We start from the raw sequence: 23,409 nt of genomic DNA, 5'->3' as shown, positions 1-23,409 counted from the left end.
AATATTTGAAAAGGTATCAAAGTCAGTAATTAAATTCAAAAACAATGTGTGTGTATACATCCACTTTCTACAGATTAATTTGTTAAAATGTAGCAAATAGGGAAAGGGGAGAAAGGTCCAAAGGAAGTCAAGTCACAAAAGCAGCTGTCAAGATTGTTGATGCTAAAAGTCTGGGCTAAAGCCAAAGGCAGGAGCATTCGTCCTGTGTACATTTCCCCCTATTAAATTCCCAAAAGACATGGAAAACATTCTGGAAGATTTCTTTTTAAAAAGTAGTATAGGTTAGGATATTCTAGGTTCATAACCAACACTTGTGTTTATAAAATATTAGCATTCCAGGAATAGTGATAGAAAGACACTTAACAATAAATTACAAATATTGTAAATTCAGACTTTTTCTTACATTTGCAAACACATCATAAATTTCGGCTATGTTTCTTTGTGTAAATCCTACTTATGACTGTGCTAAAACCTTCTGGCATGAACGCAAAGAGTATTTTCATAAATAAAACTTGTAAAATCACTGTACACTCCATTAATTCAAAAACACTTCTCTTCAACTTCAAAGGGAAACCTTTCTCTCCTTTTTTTAGTGCTAAGATGGTGTTTCTTTGCTGCTTTAATGGCTTGCTTCTTGCAGTTGTCATAACTACATGCTCCAAGTATGTGATAGTAAGAGAAAAGAAGGAAAGTGACATCCATGCTTCGATTCAACATGTCTCAGACATTACAGAGCAATAAGCTCATAAATCTAACCTCTGAAGTGCCTACCAATAAAAAGTCTGCACACACAGCCTTTAAATGCAAAATCTCACAAATATATATATATATGGTGAGTCAAATGGCCCTATAGCAGGGTTCAGCTGGAATGGATGAATATTTTTTTTTTTTGGAATGGATAAATATTATGGAAAGATACGTGAATATATATTACCTAAGTTCCATACATGGATTTACTTGCATAGCCCTCCTTTGAAACATAAACATAATACTTGCTACCACTTCAGTAAGTGCCTACCAAGTGGCAAGCACTCCTCATGAGTTCATCATCTTATTAAAATTCATTACAACTCATAATAAGCGTGAAGAAGATATTATTAGGGCTTCCCAGGTGGCGCTAGTGGTAAAGAATGTGCCAACCAATGCAGGAGACACAAGGGACGTAGGTTCAATCTCTGGGTTGGGAAGATCTCTTGGAAGAGGGCATGGCAACCCACTCCAGTATTCTTGCCTGGAGAATTCCAAGGACAGAGGAGCCTGGAGGGCTATAGTCCACAGGGCTGCACAGCATCAGACACGACTGAAGTGACAGCACACGCACACACATAGATATTATTAGCAAGATTTTGTAAATGAGAAGGTGATATCACTTGCTATAGCTCACAATGCTTGTTAGTAAAGGAACTGGGATTCGAATTCAGGTCTAACTTCAAAACTCATGCTCTTAAACAAAACATTTAACTTGAACAAAAACATAAAAAAAAAACCACCCTCATTATTTTATGTATTTTGTGTCCAAGACACATAAAGTATCTTATGCTTTAATGTACCAGGTTTCATAATAGAAACAAAATATTGTTACATTTTTTATTAATTTCAAACTAGATTTTTTTCTTTTATTCTTGCATTATAGTGAATTTTTTAAATATACAAAAGTAGGAAAAAGTGTGTACACATTGTCCAGCTTCAACATAATTTATGATCCATTTTATTTCATCTACACCCCACCCCATTTATTTCTTCCTCTCCCATATTATTTTGAATAATACATCGGAATCTATTACTTTATCTTCAAATGTCACTGCATACAAATATAAACATAATGCCATTGTCACACCTAAAAAAAATAGCAGTAGATTCTCAACATAAAAAATCCAGTCAGTGTTCAAATTTCTAATTCTCTCATAGATTGTATAGTTTGATTCAGGATGCAAATAAGGTTCACACATTAGTTGATATGGCTTTTAAATCTCTTTTAATCTACAGTTAATGTGGTTTTATAATAACATTTTCTTTATTCATTTTGTATTATTTGCTTTTGCCAAGCTGTATTTTTTGGCATCAATTCACTTTGACAAGGGATATAGGCCTGCCACTTCAAAATAAGATTTTTAAGATTCACACAGTGGAAAGTTTTCATATTGAAATATACCAAGTAATTTTCTCATAAACCCTCTACATCACCTATGCAGATACTCAAAGAATCTTCAAGCTGCCAAGAAATTTCACTGGTCCATATTTACCATTATTGCAAGTATAATGTAAATGACCATTGGACAGAAAAAATACCATTTTGTTACATATATTTATGATATTCCCATGGTCTTTCTTAAATTTTTATTTAAATATTGTATCATTTGTTTTAGACTCTGGCTCCATGGTGGGCAATTTTTCTAATACTCATGAAGAAGTTTTATAGCAATAAATTTAAATTATAAACACTATGCCTTATAATTGAAACTCTTTCTAACCGTAACTGTCACTAGGATCAATACCATCAAGCGCTATGGCTATCTAAAAAGGTAAAGTTAATATTGTTGCAGAAATTTGAGCAATATCATGTTTTAAATATCTGATTGCTGAAATGGTAAAAGTTCCATAGCAAAGATTCCAATGTACTTTCTTTGTAATTTTAAGTGAATTTAAGTAGAGAAAAAGTGGTCAAAGTAAACAGAGCTTGAATTATCAAAGGAATCTCAATCTTATTAAAAAATAAATATAAAAAGTCTTTCCTATGTTTTACAATTTTGTTTAAGCCCATTAAAAGAGGTCTTTCATTTATGTTCCTTCTATATTAAAGTAATAAATTATTGAGATTATTTTTCTTCCTATTTCCTTATTTTTAAATGAACATCATTCAGGAAGTTAAACAGTGGACAAATATGAAAACTTAGGTGAAAATGGAAGGAAAGAATTATCATAACACCATGAACAGAAACTATACTATGTCCAGTCACCATGCTAGGACTTACACATATTACTATTAGTCCTCATGACAACCTGCAATGAGGCAGTAAAATACAGCAATGAAGATACTGGGCTCTAGAATACTAATGAGCATGGAGTTTCTTATCAGGGTGATGAACACGTTCTGAAATTAGACAATGGTGATGGTTGTGCAACTCAGTGACTAAAAAACCACTGATGCATACTTTTAAAGGGTTAATTTCTTGTTATGTGAATTATATCACAATAAAGCTTTTATATCTTTTAAAAAGAGTACATGTTACAAAGTCATACTGATTAAGTTAGACTCCTTGAGGAGATTGGCCTTGAGCAATTCTCTTAACCACTCTCTGCCTCAGTAGCCACGTCTATCAGATAGGTATATTAACTGCTTATTCCATAGGGCTGTTCTGAGGGTTAGATAAGATAATGCATGTAAAAGACTTCGCACAGTGTCTGGTACATCTTTATTTTATAGATAAGGAAGCCAGGATTCAGAAAAATGAAGCAACTTGCTAAGTTCACATAACCTTTAGCTAAATGGTATAGTGAGACTTGAACCCAGGATTATTAGGCCTCAACGTCCATCCTCTTTCTACCATGCCCTGTTTCTTCTCCAGAACAGGGACAAAACTCTCCTGATACTATTCCATGATCACTCTTCCATTGCATTAAACCTGGCACTGAATGGAATGACGGATAAGAAATGCTTTGCTTGAAATCCTTCTCTAGGTCTAGCAGTCTACTCTCCCAAGTATCTTTCTTTTAAAGGATGCTTTTTCAGTATGTTGTGTCTACTCTTCTATAACTAAGGACTATTTTCCCTCTAGGTACCAGACTCTGGTACAAATATTCTGAAGAATACGCATGTGTGTTTAGGGAAATGCACAGTTAATAAAATTCATCCCATCACCTTCCTGCACAAAAATCCTGCCACAGATAAAACTGCCAGGAATGTTTGGGGCCACCATTTCTGTTCTTCTTCACTCCCTTCCCAATACTACCTAGTCTTCCAGGGCTCTTAAAATACTTCTGCCATCTGTTCTACTTCTTACATATTCTTATTCTTTTCATAATCCCAAACTGCCCCATAGTATCTCAAATAGACCTGTTACTGCTCCCACCCAAATTACATTTTAGAAGCAAACAATCTGCTAAGATCTGACCAAAAGGGCAGGGTAAAAGATACCCTTTCTTTCCTCTTCTGCCCCTTAAAACTCTCTTAGTGGGAGGAACAAAGCTGGGGGCAAGCCACATGTACATGGGTTTTCCTATTTTATCTTTCCTTACATTGCTTCCAAATGGGCAAAGAATATCCAATTTGCTACCTATATCCAATCATTGTCAAGAAGTAAACAGTTTTCTGTTCTAAATAAACTCTTTTCAGTTGTCTCCTTTACTGCTCTACCTCTGCCTTCATTATGAAAGAGAAAGACTGTGTAGAAGTTGCCCTATGCTGGACGATGACTATAATACCACTATTACAAGAATCTGGTGAGATGTGTGCTTTGTCTTTTGAGCCCCACACAGTCCCTTATGTTAAGCTCTAAAATTATTTTCTCTTCTCAACACATTACTATACCACATCTCTGACACTAATTCTTTATTTCTCCTTTAGGTAATTAATTCTATCTTCACAGTTCTATTCATTTCTGCCTGTTTACATTCATATTCTGCCCCCTGTGGATTTTGGTTAGCATCTGTTAAACCCTGAACTATAGGGCCATTTCTTGAATAGTATATTTCACATTTTGCAAAACAAACTGCTACATTAGTACATATAATTCTCTATTCTCAACCTATGTTTTCAGCCATAAATGCTTTAGGACAGTGAGGTATACAGTAACACTATATCACATTATTTAAAATGTTACAAATGCTATTGTTATAATTTACAAAAGTTTAAAAACTTCAAAAATATAATATTTTATTTTTAAAGTTTGCTTTTAAAGAAACCTTTATAGACTTCAAAGTATGAGCTAGGAAAATTAAATTTTTAATAAAACTAGAATCATTACAGTTTGAATTTTTTAAGGTACTACTGTTCACTGAGATGGATACATTGGTAATGTTATGAAAATAAAGAAAAATATTGGAAAAGCTTGCAATTGTTTAAAAAATTTTATAGAGCAAAATAGTTCATAAAGCTATTTTAGTTTAAAATGCTCTGTGATTTTTCTGAGAAAATAAAAATCTCCCATTTATAACAAGTTGAGATAGTTAATATTCAGAATGATGTTTGTGACATTCTCAACCAGGGTACATAAAGTATGCATATACTTTATTTTTTTTTTAAGTATGCATATACTTTAAAGGCACCCCCTCAAACTGAATTCAGAAAAATTTTCAGTTTTGAACCTTTTAAAAATGTGTTTTTACCCTCTTTTTTTCAATTTTGCACACAGCTGTCTGTTGTACTTTTTAGAATCATGCCAGATGCTGAGTTCATCAAGCAAAAGCAGGAAAACAATGGTTTGAAAGCAATTAGAAGCACGGAGGCTGCAGTGAGGCTCATATTAAAATGTGATAACACCGTTCTAGGGGGAATTTCAACACTACTCCATTTCTGACATGCTTCTGCTGCCAGACAGGCAGGCTGTGTGGAAGAGCACTGTGATTGAGGAGGTAACACACCGGAATTTATTTCTGGAGCAATGAAGGATTAGTTGAGCTGGAGCCCTCCCAAGGCTTTTATTATGGACTCGGCCACCATTTTATTTGAATGCTGGTGGATCCTGTTGGCATCTAACAAAGCTCAAGGAATAAAAGCATACTAAAGCTTTGGTCCTACAGAATAATCTAGCACTAATTCATTAAGAAGGCAGAAGCATCAGGGCTTCTTATTGCTAAAAGGCAGGGCAAGGGAGCCCAGCAGGGTGAAGGTTAATTAAACACTCCACTGACTTTCCTCAAAAAGGGCCAATGCCACCCTATGGAGAAGCTTACTTAGAAGATACAGAAGTAACAATACCATCTACACATTTTCAGTATGAACCAAATGGTTGGAGAGGACTCACCTTGGGGCTGAAAATTCCAAAAGTATCTGAAATAAAAGGAAAAAGAAGGGAGGTAAGTCAAACTTGTATTTCTCAATCGTGGCATATGACAGCAATAGCACTCCTAAATAGTCAATAACTAGCCAAAGCCACAATCTACTCTAATAAAAACTGAAGGGTTGTCCTTGAGATTTGAAAGATTCTTAAAGGCTTGAAAGGGACATTTAACTCACTGTATCTCCTTAGATAAGTTTGACTTTAGAGCCAGAAAGGTCCTAAAATATTACCTAGCCATGGTCCAGGTTTCTCCTAAGGAGCTCTGCAGGCTTTGACCAGGACAATTCCTTGTTTTGATAACCTATCTTGTGTATTACAGGACAATCAGTATCATTGGTTCTGGGCACCCCCAGTTGTTATGACAACTAAAACACCCCCCCAACACATCCCCAAATACCTTCTAGACCTAAATTCTTAATTTTACAGGTGATGCATGAACAACTGACTCAAGGTCATCTAATATTTTAGTGTCTGAGCCAAGACTGGGGCTCTTGCAATTCGGTCTATCATTCTATCTCCTCTTTTATTTTGGGAAATGACTGGCAAACCCCATAACCCTTGAAGTCTTACAAATAATGAAATGGCAATAGCAGAAGGGATCATTTGCAAGTCACTTACTTGAAATCTAAATTGCTTCCCCCGCCTCCCCACAGAAGCAATGTTATATATAGTGGCTACCCACAAAAGTCTATTGTACTTTGGACTCCATTTCCTCCTGCCTTCACAGGATACTTATATTATTACATCGATTTTCTCTTGTATAAATTCAACCTCTTCCTCTCAACATGGCCCTTTCCATCAGCATTTATGCTCATATAAAAATAAAGCAAACCTTCCCTCACCCCCTTCATATCCCTCCATTTGCTGCCCTCTTTTCTTTCACATCACAGTGAAATTTTAAAAAATGTTGGCTATAGTTTCTCTTTATTTCCTCACCTCCCACCTGTTCTTCAACATATCCCAATCTTGCTTATGGTCACCACATATTAATTCTTGCTATAAACATAGTAATCTCTATCCCTCTAAGTGGAAATAATATTTTTCTATCCTCATCTTGACTTCCCAGGGGCATATATGAATATAACAGCATTTTTTCTAAGGAGAGAGTTCACAGTTTAATCCAATTCTTAAAAATATCCCCCCCAAAAAAATTCCAAAAAAGATGAGGAAAAGGGTAATACATTGATGATAATGGTGTGTCTTCTAGTACGTGAAAGTGAAAGTCACTCAGTCATGTTTGACTCTTGGCGACCCCATGGACTATACAGTCCATGGAATTCTCTAGGTCAGAATACTGGAGTGGGTAGCCTTTCTCTTCTCCAGGGGATCTTCCCAACCCAGGTCTCTGGCATTGCAGGTGGATTTTTTACCAGCTGAGCCACAAGGGAAGCCCAAGAATACAGGAGTGGGTAGCTTATCCCTTCTCCAGCAGATATTCCCAACCCAGGAATCAAACCCAGGTCTCCTGAATTGTAGGTGGATTCTTTACCAACCGAGTTCAAGACTGAAATAAGGTGTGGCTACTTTGTGTGGGGAACACCAGCCCAAAGAGCATCTAGGTTATTTCTTTGTAAAAATTCAGAAAATGGAGAGGAAGGAGATATGCAGGGAGTATACATCTCTGGAGTATAATCCAGAGATGAATTTGTGGGAAATAAACAGAGGTGAAAAGAGAATGTGAAGAAACCTTGCGATTGACTTTTCTTGTTCCTCTTCTTTCTCAGAACAGCTCTGGACTGGCAATCAGGTGAAGGAATGTTAAGATGCTTGGGTTAGAGGGCGAGTAAAGTTCAGAACAGCTTTGACCTTTTCAGTGGAAAGGGGGAGAGGGGATGAGAAAGGGAAGGGTGGGAAATATAAAGGTGCAGCATCTGGGGAAAAGGGCATCCACACTGACATAAGGGCACATGTAAATTGAAACTAGCTGCAACTTAAATAATTTGTTTTTATTAGTATGATGGGTCAATTTCCACCGAGCAGACACTGCCGTTTCCCAATGAACTTGGCCAATGTGAAAAGTTCTCCATAAATCTCCTGTCTGTAAAACACAGCTTACCAAGCAAATTATCAAGAGGGTGAACAATTTTCCATCTTCTATTCCTATTTTTCCATCTTTTCTCAAGGTGTTGCCTTGCCTCCGCCCCATTCCAATGATTACCCAACCTCTATCTAATTCAATATAAATAGAAATGAGGATATGAACATGTGCAGATTGTGTGTGTGCCTCCTCTTCCCAAAATGTTAGCGACAGCAACAGCAAAAACTTGGCTAACAAATGTTTTCACTTACTGATTGAGAAAAAAACAGCCATGCCCCAGTGGCAGTTAAAGGGCCAATTCATGGTAAATTGTCAAAATAGATAAAACGTTACTAATGATCTCAGTCTCTTACCTGTTCCCCCTACCCCTACCCCCCACCATCTCCATTCCAACTCATACACATTTTTAGTTCCTTTCTCTACATACTATAAAGTGTCCTAGTTTCACTTGTTAGTTAAGGAGATGTTATATGTTCACATATACCAAGTATTGCTTCTCCCAATAGTAGTTATATCTTAAGAAGGCTGTTTATGGAGAAAGAATTAAATTTAATTTAATCCAATAAGTAGCAGGTCTCTCTAGTAGATGTTAAATAGCAGAATCTGCTTTATTCTTGATGATACTGTAATTAAATATTTCTGTCAATAAAAATTATATATAGAACTTTATGTAGAAAATGACATGAAGTGGAATATTAGTTTGCTTCTTTCTCAAGAGATATAAAACTACCCTGGCAAACTACCTCTTCTTCTTTTCTTCTTATTTTAACTATTATGTAACAACCCTAAAGGAAGTCTGTACACACACACACACACATACATGCACACACACCACTCTATCCCAGAGCTCAGAGAGGATACTTCTAAAAGGCAAGGCCAAAAGGTGAACAATCTCATTTCTCACTGGAGGGCACCATGGATTATTCTTTGCTGACTCACTTAAAGTCTTAATCTTATCTCGTTAAATATATCCTATGGATGTCCTTCATTACATTCTCTGGAAAGATGATTCTGCACTAGAGAATTCTACTCTCCTTAGGAGGCATTTAGTCAAATCCTGACAACATCTTCTAATTCTTATCCTTCACTTTAAAAACAATTATCCCTTAGCCAGAGACTCCAACAGGTCTGAAACTAGAAATTTTAAACCAAAATACAAAGACCACAATGGAAATATATAGAAGAAAAAGCATGCAAACACACACACAGAGTTGTGTTTATCCTAAAAGCCTCTGAGAATTTCATATCAGGGCTGAGCAGATAGATGGCAAACACTTCTTTAATCTTCTCTTTGAAGCTTCAGCTTCAATATGAAAGGGAAGCTATCACTCCTCTACAATATCCATACTCGACATCATCAGGTCCATGCAAATGATATTTGGAACTGGAAAAAAGATGAGTACAGAATGAGCAGAGAAAATGCTGCAACTGTATTGATGATGATGATTTTCACATTCAGTCAAAATAAATCTATCTTTACTTGTGCCTCCAAACTTAAAACGGAAGAATAATATTTTACAACGTTTAGTCTATGCTACAGAATACAGCCTTAAAATTTTTATTATTATTATTTATCTATTATTTTTGGCTGCACTGGGTCTTCACTGCTGCACTCGGGCTTCCTCCAGTTGCAGTGGTGGGGGGTGGCTACTCTCCAGTTGCAGTGCACGGGATTCTCATTACAGTGGCTTCTCTTGTTGCAGAGCACATGTTCCAGGGCACACAGACTTCAGTAATTTCAGCACATGGGCTCAGTAGTTGTGGTGCCCACAGGCTTAGCTGCCCTAAGGAATGAGGAATCTTCCAGGACCAGGGATGGAACTCCTGTCCCCTGCATTGGCAGGCAGATTCTTAACCACTGGACCACCAGGGAAGTCCCTGAATAAAGTCTTGAAAATTTAAGGTTACTTTACATGCAAGGCAAAATTTGCTATTTGTGTTTTTAAATTAAAGAAGTTTTAATTGAACTTTAGTTTAAGGAAAAGTGCAGCAAATAAAATGAACTCACTATATTGAGGGAGTCTTGATGAGCAGCTATAGCTATCATAGCAGTAGTAATGATAATAACAATGCTAAGATTTTTAAAAGTCAATTGTTGGGCATTGTTTTAAGTACTCATATAAACTTACTTCCTCCACATTCTAACCCTATTATTATACCCATTTTATAAATGAGGAAACCGAGGCATTAAGAGGTGAGATAACTTGCCCATGGTTTCAAAGCTACTAATCGAGGTTTATTAATCTTAGCTAATCCTAGCAACTAGATTCAGACAGACACTCTAGTAGGAATTAAACAGGAAAGCTTTGGGATTTTGTGTTTCCACTGCAGGGGGAGGTCCATCTCAGATTACATTTCAGTATCTTTCAAATTGTAATCATACTGTTCTAGTTTGTCACTTGAGATAGATGGAATATGAGATTTCTCCTAAAAATGAGGCTATTAACTTTTAATCATTAGTTTGGGTTTTGAAGGTGGGTGTCAAATTCTTGACCATGGAGCTAACCAATAAACATGGTTAGTGAGGTTAAAATATTCAGAGCTTTAACCACTAAGCTAGCTAATTAGATAGATCCTGGTGAAGTAGGTAAGACAAATGTAACTATCCTCATTTTATTGGAACTATCTAAGGAGGAAAAATAATTCCATTTCCTAATTATAATAAAACTATGTATTCAGCATTTAACATATGCTAGGTGTTGTGCTCAGTATACATTTTACATGTATTATTTTATCTTCATCATAATCCAATGAGATTATTACTATTACAATGATACTATTCAGTTCACTTCAGTTCAGTTCAGTTCAGTCGCTCAGTCATGTCTGACTCTTTGCAACCCCATGAATCGCAGGCCTCCCTGTCCATCACCAACTCCCGGAGTTTACTCAAACTCATGCCCATCGAGTCGGTGATGCCATCCAGCCATCTCATCCTCTGTCATCCCCTTCTCCTCCTGCCCCCAATCCCTCTCAAGATCAGGGTCTTTTCCAATGAGTCAACTCTTCGCATGAGGTGGCCAAAGTATTGGAGTTTCAGCTTCAGCATCAGTCCTTCCAATGAACACCCAGGACTGATCTCCTTTAGGATGGACTGGTTGGATATCCTTGCAGTCCCAGGGACTCTCAAGAGTCTTCTCCAACACCACAGTTCAAAAGCATCAATTTTTCAGCGCTCAGCTTTCTTCACAGTCCAACTCTCACATCCATACATGACCACTGGAAAAACCATAGCCTTGACCAGACAGACCTTTGTTGGCAAAGTAATGTCTCTGCTTTTTAATATGCTATCTAGGTTGGTCATAACTTTCATTCCAAGGAGTAAGCGTCTTTTAATTTCATAGCTGCAGTCACCATCTGCAGTGATTTTGGAGCCCCAAAAAATAAAGCCTGACAGTGTTTCCACTGTCTCCCCATCTATTTCCCATGAGGTGATGGGACCAGATGCCATGATCTTAGTTTTCTGAATGTTAAGCTTTAAGCCAACTTTTTCACTCTCCTCTTTCACTTTCATCAAGAGGCTTTTCAGTTCCTCTTCACTCTCTGCCATAAGGGTGGTGTCATCTGCATATCTGAGGTTATTGATATTTCTCCCAGCAATCTTGATTCCAGCTTGTGCTTCTTCCAGCCCAGCGTTTCTCATGATGTACTCTGCATATAAGTTAAATAAGCAGTGTGACAATATACAGCCTTGACGTACTCCTTTTCCTATTTGGAACCAGTCTGTTGTTCCATGTCCAGTCTAACTGTTGCTTCCTGACCTGCATACAGGTTTCTCAAGAGGCAGGTCAGGTGGTCTGGTATTCCCATCTCTTTAATAATTTTCCACAGTTTATTGTGATCCACACAGTTGAAGGCTTTGGTGCAGTCAATAAAGCAGAAATAGATGTTTTTCTGGAACTCTCTTGCTTTTTCGATGATCCATCAGATATTGGCAATTTGATCTCTGGTTCCTCTGCCTTTTCTAAAACCAGCTTGAACATCTGGAAGTTCTCGGTTCACGTATTGCTGAAGCCTGGCTTGGAGAATTTTGAGCATTACTTTACTAGCATGTGAGATGAGTGCAATTGTGCGGTAGTTTGAGCACTCTTTGGGATTGCCTTTCTTAGGGATGGGAATGAAAACGGACCTTTTCCAGTCCTGTGGCCACTGCTGAGTTTTCCAAATTTGCTGGCATATTGAGTGCAGCACTTTCACAGCATCATCTTTCAGGATTTGAAATAGCTCAACTGGAATTCCATCACATCTACTAGCTTTGTTCGTAGTGATGCTTTCTAAGGCCCACTTGACTTCACATTCCAGGATTTTTGGCTCTAGGTGAGTGACCACACCATTGTGATTATCTGGCTCGTGAAGATCTTTTTTGTACAGTTCTTCTGTGTATTCTTGCCACCTCTTCTTAATATCTTCTGCTTCTGTTAGGTCCATTCCATTTCTGTCCTTTATTGAACCCATCTTTGCATGAAGTGTTCCCTTGATATCTCTAATTTCCTTGAAGAGATCTCTAGTCTTTCCCATTCTTTTGTTTTCCTCTATTTCTTTGCACTGATCACTGAGGATGGCTTTCTTATCTCTCCTGGCTATTCTTTGGAACTCTGCATTCAAATGGGAATATCTTTCCTTTTCTCCTTTGCTTTTTGCTTCTCTTCTTTTCACAGCTATTTGTAAGGCCTCCTCAGACAACCATTTTGCCTTTTTGCATTTCTTTTCCATGGGGATGGTCTTGATCCCTGTCTCCTGTACAATGTCACGAACCTCCGTCCAATGATACAATGATACTATTACTATCCCCATTTTACAGATGAGGAAACTAAGACTCAGGATGGTCAAACAAATTGACCAGGATCAGGCAGCTGTTAGTGGCAGAGTCAAGATCTGTATCTGGGTCTGCTGGGTAACTGCATTTCTACTGGCTGTAATGCAGAAAACAAGCCTAGTACTAAGAGAAGTTACAACTGTTTTGTCAGACAGCCTAGTATCAGGGAGCGTCTTTAATTTGGAGTCAACTATGGATTCAACTATTTGAGCTTTGGGAAATACATAAACTCCCTAAAATTATAGGTGCAAAGTAATGTGTGTTTTCTTTTTCCTTGAAAAAGAGTCCATGAACTTCATTAGATTTCAAAAAAAAAGTCACTAACTCTCCTCCTCCAAAACGATAAACAGGATTAGATGAGTAGGGTTAGATGAAAAGGATTATAATGGCATTATAAACCTAGCTATGCAGAAAGGCTAAAATCTGTAATCCAGAACATCTAGATGAAAATCTTTTACAACTAAAGCATTAAGAGTGTTGTTTTACTTGTGACCTACAGAAATTTAAGACCCATCATACATTCCCTGTCTTGGTGAAAAAAAAAATCAAATCTCTTCTTGATGACTTACAGATGTCCAGATTTGAACTTCAGTTTTTCATACAAAAACAGTGGTGACTTCTAAAGGGGTAGGTTCTCTGTAATACTCAATGTCCAGAGACTGCTATTTCCCTCTTGATCATCTCTGTTCCCTGGTAATGGCTGTCTCCAAACAAGTTGCAGAGACTAATGCTAAAGTGTTATCCTGGCATTAGAAATGGCATCTCAGAATTCAGATGGACACCTGGTTGACCAGGGCTTCAGTAGTAAGTTAACAAGGCTAGGAAAACCCTTGCATTTGACCTTGAGTAGTGAGGCACATGGTAAATACTGATTATACCCAAGGAAATGACTTTTCTGAACAATGCTAATAGTCTCTACACTGAATATTTCCTATAACCTCTTCTCTCATTTAGGAAGATTCAGCTGATTTTGAATTCTCTTTCCACTACCAGTATTCCATCAGAAGGAATGGGCAAGGGGCAAAGGTAATAGGGCATGACACCCTAGAACACAAGTGGGAAAAGAGCACCATCTGGTGGAAGTCTCTGATGGAGCATCAGAGGACTGGGACCCAGGGGTGGGGTGTCTGACTCTTTGTGATCCCACGGACTGTAGCCTGCCAGGCTCCTCTGTCCATGGGATTCTCCAGGCAAGAATACTGGATTGGGTTGTCATTCCCTTCTCCAGGGGATCTTCCCAACTCAGGGATCGAACCTGGGTCTTCCACATTGCAGGCAGATTCTTTACTGGTTGGGCCACCAAGGGTGGGGGTACCAGCCTTAGAAACAGTTGAGCAAAACGGGAAGGTCCCTGGGAGTGGTGCCCCCTATAGTCCCTGTTCCTTAAAGCCATCAAAAGTACAAGAACTAGTATCTGCCTACAGGAAGCTTACAATCTTTTCTAAAATATGAGATACACATGAAGAGAATACACATCAAAAGATAGTCAATTTAAGATAGTAAGTTACAAACAAACACTATGGTAACAAAAAAAAAAAAAAAGATATGCAGATGATACCACTCTAATGGCAGAAAGTGAAGAGGAACTAAAGAGCCTCTTGATGAGGGTGAATGAGGAGAGTGAAAAAGCTGACCTGAAAACACAACACTGAAAAAACTAAGATCATGGCATCTGGTTCCATCACTTCATGGTCAACAGAAGGGGAAAAAGTAGAAGCAGTGACAGATTTTATTTTCTTGGGCTCCAAAATCACTATAGACAGTGACTGCAGCCATGAAATTAAAAGATGCTTGTTCCTTGGAAAGAAAATTATGACAAATCCGGACAGCATATTAAAAAGCAGAGACATCACTTTGCCAAAAAAAGGTCTGTGTAGTCAAAGCTATGGTTTTTCCAAAAGTCATGTATGAATGTGAGAGTTTGGCCATAAAGAAGGTTGAGTGCCGAAGAATTGATGCTTTCAAATTATGCTGCTGAAGACTTGAGAGTCCTTTGGACTGCAAAGAGATCCAACATTCATACTTTGGTTGCCTGATGCGAAGAGCTGACTCTCTGGAAAAGATCCTGATGCTGGGAAAGACTGAAGGCAAAAGGAGAAGGGGTGGCAGAGGATGGGGCTTCCCTGGTGGCTCAGCTGGTAAAGAATCTGCCTGCAATGCAGGAGACCTGGGTTTGATCCCTGGGTTGGGAAGATCCCCGGATGAGATGGTTAGACAGCATCACTGACTCAATGGACATGAATTTGAGCAAACTCCAGAAGACAGTAGAGGACACAGGAGCCTGGCATGCTGTAGTCCATGAGGTCACAAAGAGTCAGACACAACTTAGCAACTGAACAACAACAATGGTAACAACAGATGATAAGCACATAACTCATGTAATAGAAGGAGCTGTCATAAGGAAGTCTTGGATTATTTGGGGGGAGGTAATAGTTCTGTGATCTTGAGTCTATGTCCACAAATTTTAGAAATTTTAGAAACCCTAGAAGACAGTACCACAAAGTTCTCTTACAAAATACAATGGTCACAATTAAACTTGTATTAAATAATAAACAAGTAACATTATCTGACTTGATTTGATTTGATAGTATCACCCACGACTAAAAAAATTTTTTAGAAGTCTATTAGCAGATAATAAAAAAGAAATAATATAAAATAAATTCATTCAATAAAATCCTATTCACCGCTAAGAGCCTTCTGTAACACAATCACTACATGAAATCCCTGCTATGACATTAATAGTAAAATCTAGGAGCTCAATGATTATGCCCTTTCATTGAAACACTGGAAACCTACATTCTAATATTTCATCCCCTGTGTTCTAGCATTAACACTGCAAATTGTGGTTGCTATGCAATCCCCCTACTCCCTACATGTAACAGACAACCAAATATGACTCAATGAACTATTAAAGAAAAACGCTAGCTAGCTGTGTTGTGGCAAAATGAAAGACACTAAATGTCAGGTCAGAGTTAAAATTTCTTTTCCTTTGTGTAGAAAAAAGGGAACAACTGAAGGGTTCATTGGGCGGTTGGTTTGCTTATTTTTAAGGATAGAGAATAATGTCCATTGTGATCCGAACCATTAGAAATATGCAGCCTGGGGAGGGGGGATCGGGATGGGGAATACGTGTAAATCTATGGCTGATTCATATCAATGTATGACCAAAAAAATAAAAATTAAAAAAAAATAAAAAAAAAAAAAGAAATATGCAGCCTGGATGGGAAACAGAGGAGCAAATCAGTTTAGGAAGCTGCTGGAGAGCAAGAGAAGGGACAAAAGGTTTCAGAAGGAAAGTCAGAGATGTCTTTTGATAGCAAACCTGTGTTTTGAGAGAGAAAACAAGGCAGTACTCACAAGAACTCTAGCTGATTATCATATTTTAATCTGTACTATCTTTAGCTCTTGCCCTGCCATTTTTGTCACCACTGATACTTAGAACCGAATTTATTTTATTTTTTGCTTGCTTCAGGTTAATAGCTACTCTTAGACCACAGAGACTCCTAGTTATCTGATTGATGAATAACTAGATGACAACTAGTTATAATAACTAGATGACTGTGACTGTGGACCATATACTCCCTGAATTTCACAGCTAGAAGGACATCGAAGGTCATTTAACTCAGCCACTGACTGTATAGATGAGAAAAACGAAACATGAGGAGGTTATCTGATTGTACCATAAGAGTTTAAAAATCCACATTGTAGAGCCACGACAGTTTATCTTGTGCAAAATCAGAAACAGATTCAAAATGTGATATTCATTTGAAAATTCCTTTGGTATTTTTCTTGTTGTGAACATGGTCACTTTATTCACCTGAGCTCAAATATTACATAAAATTTTTAAGCTGGACTAGTTCCTGGGGCTCCTCCAGGCAGCGTGAATTTATGAACATTAACATGTCAACAAACCCTTTATATCTCAAGTTATGAACACTGCATTCAATCTCTCAAACAGTAAAAATTCTCCACTATTTGCCAGACATTCCATGAGGGTCTGAGAGCAGAGAAAGCCTGAACTGTGGGCCAGTTTGGCTGAAATAATGCAAAATTGTGCAAAAGTGGTGTGAGTGACCTAAAACACATACAAGGTAAAAACTGGGGCTAGCACAATCTAGGTCTGGTTAATCCCAGAATCCGTTTTACTTCCTGCAGATGAGAGTTTCTGGGGGTGGACTTGGGGTCAGATTGAGGGAAGATGCCTGGAGGGGAGAGCCACAGAGAGGCCGGGCCCAGGATGCAGAGAGAAGCCAGGCAGAGGGGCCAGGTGTTCAAAGCAGGTGGCAGAGGCCCACAGCAGATGTTGGGGGGGGTGGGGGGAGATAGGGCAGGACTGTGAATGGGTTCCAACCTGAAAGTCTTTGTTTTGTCTTGTGAAATAGACTATGATGTCGAGCAAGAGTGAGAGGTGATATGATAAGGTAAAAGGCAGCTAAAAACCTTAGAGAGAAGAATACAGAGGAAAATTTAAAAAGCTGTTGATACAGAGCATGTGAAATAACTGCCAGGCATCATTAAGGGGTCAGCTGAGGTTGGAGACTAAGATTTACTGTGGCGGCAATCCAATTGTGTCATTTTTCTCCAGCACTAATTAGCTGCTCAGGTGTAAATTCAGAAAAGGTGGACAGCTGAACTGACCCAAGTTTAGAATCTTTCTAGGCTTGTGGGATAAAAAGACAAGAGAGTAAGAGAAGACTGGAGGAGCATGCCATGGAACTCAGGCTGGCCAGGGAAGAAACCAATGGCCAAAGACTTGACTATGCTGTCCGTACATATAAAATACTTTTAACAATCAAATATTAAAATAGTCAATATTTAACATTTAATTAAAATATTCAAAAATAAGAGACACAATTATTCTACTCTCCTCTCTCAGGACTGTTCTTTGTCCCCAAAGTCCCAAACCTCTCCTATCTCATGTTTCCTGTTTCAGTGGCCAACATCTCCATCCACACAACTGAAGCTTAGGAGTCATCTTCTATCTTGTTCCCTATTCTATGTATATCCCATCAATCACCAAAACCTGGAGATTCTGTCTTCTTCATTTATTTTTAATCTATCTCCTCTCCCTCACTATGGGCACTGAATTCACTCAAGTCCTCAAAATACCTCACCCAGATCAATATAACCACGTCCAAAGTGGTCTACCTGCCACTTTGCTCCTCTCTGAGCAATTCCCGTCAGTGCTGATGGAGAAGGAAGTGCAGCGACTGTGAAGAGCCAAGGCTCTGCAGATAAGCCTAGGTTGGAGTTCTAACACCTTCATCTTCTAGCTAGGAGACTGTAGCTGCTGTCTCAGTTTCTTCATCTTTAAAACAGAAATAATAACCATATCTGTCACGTATCATTCTTGGGAGGATTAACTGAGATGATATACATAAAGAACTGAGCATTAGGCCTGGCACTTGGCAGCATTCAGTAAACCTCAATTGTTATGTCATTCAGTCAGTTCAGTTGCTCAGCCATGTCTGACTCTTTGTGACCTCATGGACTGCAGCATGCCAGGCCGCCCTGTCCATCACCAACTCCTGGAGTTTACTCAAACTCATGTCCATTGAGTTGGTGATGCCATCCAACCATCTCATCCTCTGTCATCCCATTCTCCTCCTGCCTTCAATCTTTCCCAGCATCAGGGCCTTTTCCAATGAGTCAGTTCTTCGCATTAGGTGGCCAAAGTTTTGGAGTTTCAGCATCAGCATCTGTCCTTCCAATGAATATCCAGGACTGATCTCCTTTAGGATGGACTGGTCAGATCTTCCTGTAGTCCAATGGACTCTCAAGAGTCTTCTCCAACATCATGGTTCAAAAGCATCAATTCTTCAGTGCTCAGCTTTCTTTATAGTCCAACTCTCACATCCATACATGGCTACTGGAAAAACCATAGCCTTGACTAGATGGACCTTTGTTGGCAAAATAATGTCTCTGTTTTTAATATGCTGTCTAGGTTGGTCAAAAGTTTTCTTCCAAGGAGTAAGTGTCTTTTAATTTCATGACTGCAGTCACCATCTGCAGTGATTTTGGAGCCCCCAAAAATAAAGTCTGCCACTGTTTCCACTGTTTCTCCATCTGTTTGCCATGAAGTGATGGGACTGGATGCCACGATCTTAGTTTTCTGAATGTTGAGCTTAAGCCAACTTTTTCACTCTCCTCTTTCACTTTAATCAGGAGGCTCTTTAGTTCTTCATTTTCTGCCATAAGGGTGATGTCATCTGCATATCTGAAGTTACTGATATTTCTCCTGGCAATCTTAATTCCATCTTGTGCTTCATCCAGCCGAGTTTCTCATGATGTACTCTGAATATAAGTTAAATATGCAGGGTCACAATATATAGCCTTGACATTTTCCTATTTGGAACCAGTCTGTTGTTCCAAGTCCAGTTCTAACTGTTGACCTGCATACAGATTTCTCAAGAGGCAGGTCAGGTGATCTGATATTCCCATCTCTTTCAGAATTTTCCACAGTTTATTGTGATCCACACAGTCAAAGGCTTTGGCATAGTCAATAAAGCTGTGGTGGTGGTGGTGGTTTAGTCGCTAAGTCATGTCCGACTCTTACAACTCCATGGACTGTAGCCTGTCAGGCTCCTCTGTCCATGGGATTTTCCAGGTAAAAATACCGGAGTGGATTGCCATTTCCTTCTCCAGGGGATCTTCCCGACCCAGGAATCGAACCCCAGTCTCCTGCATTGCAGGCAGTTTCTTCACTGACTGAGCTATGAGGAAAGCCTCTCATAGCTATTTCATAAAGCAGAAATAGATGTTTCTCTGGAACTCTCTTGCTTTTTTGATGATCCAGCAGATGTTGGCAATTTGATTTCTGATTCTTCTGCCTTTTCCAAAACCAGCTTTAACATCTGGAAGTTCATGGTTCATGTACCGTTGAAGCCTGGCTTGGAGGATTTTGAGCATTACTTTGCTAGCATGTGAGATGAGTGCACTTGTGTGGTAGTTTGAGCATTCTTTGGCATTGCCTTTCTTTGGGATTGGAATGAAAACTGACCTTTTCCAGTCCTGTTGCCACTGTTGAGTTATCCAAATTTGCTGGCATAATGAGTGCATCACTTTCACAGCATCATCCTTTAGGATTTGAAATAGCTCAACTGGAATTCCATCACATCTACTAGCTTTGTTCGTAGTGATGTTTCCTAAGGCCCACTTAACTTCACATTCCAGGAGGTGACTGGACTCTAGGTGAGTGATCATACCATCCTGATTATCTGGGTTGTGAAGGTCTTTTCTGTACAGTTCTTCTGTGTATTCTTGCCATCTCTTCTTAATATCTTCTGGTTCTGTTAGGTCCTTACCATTTCTGTCCTTTATTGAGCCCAGCTTTGCATGAAATGTTCCATTAATGCCATCATTATTCTAACCACCTAACAACACACAAACCAAATCTTATCATTCCCCTGCTTGAAATCCTTCAGTGGCTTACCCCAGTCTGGCCCTCCCCTCCTCAGCTCACACTCCTGCTCTTACACATCACAGCTCTCTCTGCTGGCACACGTTTCTCTTCAGGTCCCTCCCTCTACTAGCAAACCCTGATGGCCCTTGAGGCTTAGTCCAGTCTCCTGCATTAGGTGCTCCCCCATGCGCTCCCCTTAGCAGCACCTGTATGCTGCACGAGAAGCTTCTTGTCTCTTTATGTTCCCGAGCCCTCCAGGGGCAGTAGCACAGACCTTGCTAAATAAGTGAACGGAGGTGAGAAGCAGAAGAGCTGTCTGTGTTAAGCATGAGTAGAGCACCGAGTATATTTCAGGGCGGTGGAGACAAGGCTGAAGAGGCAGGCAGAAGGCAAGCTTTCTAAGCAATGCTATAGAGTGTGGATTTTATCCCAAATTCTTATTGGGAATTTATCCCAAATACTCCCTATCTTTAGGGAGATGTGCCCTCCTTTTCCCCTAAATTACTCGCACAAAGGTAAGAGGGGGAAAAAGAGAAATCAAAGGAAGGAAAGAAAATGAAGAAGAGAAAGATAAAAATAAGTAAGCTTTGTTAAGCTAAAACATCCAAATGAAGAAGTTTTTCACCCAAAGCCTGGCTTCAAAGACTAACTACAAAATGACCGGCAAAAATAGACTTCAAAAGACACAACCAAATATACATCACAGTGGCAAGAATCCAATATATAAATATAATCAATTTGTTTCCTCATTAAAAGCCTTCATGAAGAAAATGATTTAATACAAATGCTAAAGCCACTGACACAGATTAATCGAAAAATAACAACAGAATTCTAATTAAAGACATAATATTATTTCACTCATTCACACTAAAACAAAATTTGGACAAATATATAAAAACAGAATCTAGAAAGCATCCTTCTGTGGTAACCACTCTAAGAGCTACAGTGAATTACTGAAATAAAAAAAAAAAACAACTCCTATCCTTAAGTGTACACTGAGATGTACACAAAAACTCAGAAATCGTTTTTAAATTATTCCACAGTTTGGCCCTCAACTTGATTTTTTTTTAATCGTATGAGATTCTATACTAAAATATCATCCCTCCCCATTTATTTCTTTGTACAGTACCTATAGCAGTCACAGTTAAACCCTTATATAAGGTACTCAATTATCCAAATCATAAAAGTAGGGAACTGGCTTAGATCTAAAGGCTAATGACTATGTGACCAGTTCTACTGCTGCATCAATACAGGTCAAGGGTCACCAGCAGTTCAACCACAATAACCAGTCAATCTCAGGACTTACCTGACCCATCCTGGGGCCAGGACTTCTGGTTCTGTCCCACATCAAGGGATTCCCCAGCATCAAAAATGTCTCCAGATGTTGCCAGGCCACAGGGAAGCACTTAAGACAGCAGGCAAACATCAGGACAAGGAAAGGACCGAGACTATTTATTCTGACCATATCTCCATCCCTCATCCTAGGAACTAATTAGGTTGAAATGTTGTCAGCTACTGGCTGGCCCTAAGCTCTGCTGGAAAGATCTTCCTGTCAATCAAACCCAGTCATATTGGGAGACACTCCTAACCACTCAAACCAACAGCCTGCTCATACTTCCCAGTCAAATCCTTCTTCCTTTGTTCCCCTTAATGTTAAAATTCAGTTTAAAACCAAAATAGCTACTTATCTAAACAAAAATGGTATCTTCTAATAAAGATTTCTACACCTACTTGTCTGATTTTAAGAATCTCCTGGAACCCTAATTGAAACACAAATTCCCCAGGGTCCACACCAGACCTAGTAAATTAGAATGTCCAGGTTAGTGACCTAGAAGTCTGTGTTTTTAACAAGATCCCCAGGTAATTTATATGATGGGGCAAGTTTGTAGAACACCATTAAGGACATGGGTATTTCATAACTGGTTGCCTGTTAAGGGAATTATAAACAGGCAGCCCCTAGTTCAAGTATAGACTGTATTCCAAAATTCATTTTGATTGTTTGGCTCTGGAAATGCATTTTCCTAATGAAACAAAGTAATAAATAGTGTTAAATTTTCTGCATCTGCTTTAAAAAAAATTAAATCTTGTTTACAAACCTGAAATATAGTAAACACAATCTTTAATTTACCAACCAACCACATTTCAAAAGTTGAAGCACAATGCTGGCCATTTAGAATGTATTTTCCCACTGACATAAAGTTCTGAAAAGTGGTTATATTATCTGGTTATCCATAAAAGCTTGTAAAGCTCATAATAAACCAAAGGCAGCTATGGAATCAAGGATATAAGTATGAGCTCAAAGCAAGAGATACTGGGAAGAAAGAAACATCTGTCTTCCTTTTCTGGGCATGCATAGAGCATAAACATAGGCAACCTTTGAGAGTATTATCCCTTTTCTCTCCCTTTGCAACCATCCTCTGCCTTCCAGAGGCCTCAGCCCAGGGACTCATGATATCCATAATTCCCTACTAAAGCATCAGCTTACCCATCCCTGTCCCACACTTTACTCTCTTCAGTCATGAACCTCTTCTCCACAAATCCAGTAAAAATTCCCATTTCCAGGATTTGATTCCATCTTATCTTTTCAGCTATGTATCTCATTACTTCCTTATACCTAATCAACAGAATTATCGTTTGGTTCCCAATGATGGCTAAACTTTTATCTCCTCTGTTTCTTTGTACATGCTATCTTTGTGTGCAATACATCTGACCAAAAATCCATCCTTTTCAAACCCAAGACCAAGCCATGATGACATTTCATCCATGAAGATTTCTTATTTCTATATCCTTTTTATCTTTCTCATTAGGTTGTAAATTTCTTGGGAATATCTATTGGGTATCTACAATGTAACATGCCTTGTATTAAGCACTTTTATATGCATAACAACAATCCTACAAGGTGGATGTATTGTATAATTATTCAGTTTACCTGGTTCAAAAACAACAAGTTATAGAAAGACTGGAAAGTGTCATATAATCACCACATAAATGCTTTGCACATAGTAGATGCTCAATAAATATTTGTTGCATGAATGAAGTAGCATTATTCACTTATGAAGAAATCAAGCCTCTGTAAGAGTGCTGGCCAAACAATCATCCTGCTTTGGTTCAAATCCCAGTTCCAAACCCTAACAGCTGTTAGAACTTGAGCAAGTTC

The 23,409-nt window shown here is 38.6% G+C and overlaps 1 protein-coding gene across 2 annotated transcripts in view; it reads right to left on the bottom strand.

The window, feature by feature from the left end:
- SKAP1 (src kinase associated phosphoprotein 1) overlaps window positions 1-23,409 on the bottom strand; it is a 292,018-nt gene that overhangs the window by 210,234 nt on the left and 58,375 nt on the right. For both annotated transcript variants that reach the window (XM_043904307.1, XM_043904306.1), the window contains exon 3: window positions 5,964-5,989. In XM_043904307.1, coding sequence (XP_043760242.1) covers window positions 5,964-5,989 — 26 coding nt within the window. The remainder of the gene's footprint in view (window positions 1-5,963; window positions 5,990-23,409) is intronic.

Source organism: Cervus elaphus, chromosome 5 (assembly GCF_910594005.1).
Source record: "Cervus elaphus chromosome 5, mCerEla1.1, whole genome shotgun sequence".
In the NCBI taxonomy this organism is placed as follows: Eukaryota; Metazoa; Chordata; class Mammalia; order Artiodactyla; family Cervidae; genus Cervus; species Cervus elaphus.
This window is presented reverse-complemented; position numbering and strand designations above follow the sequence as displayed.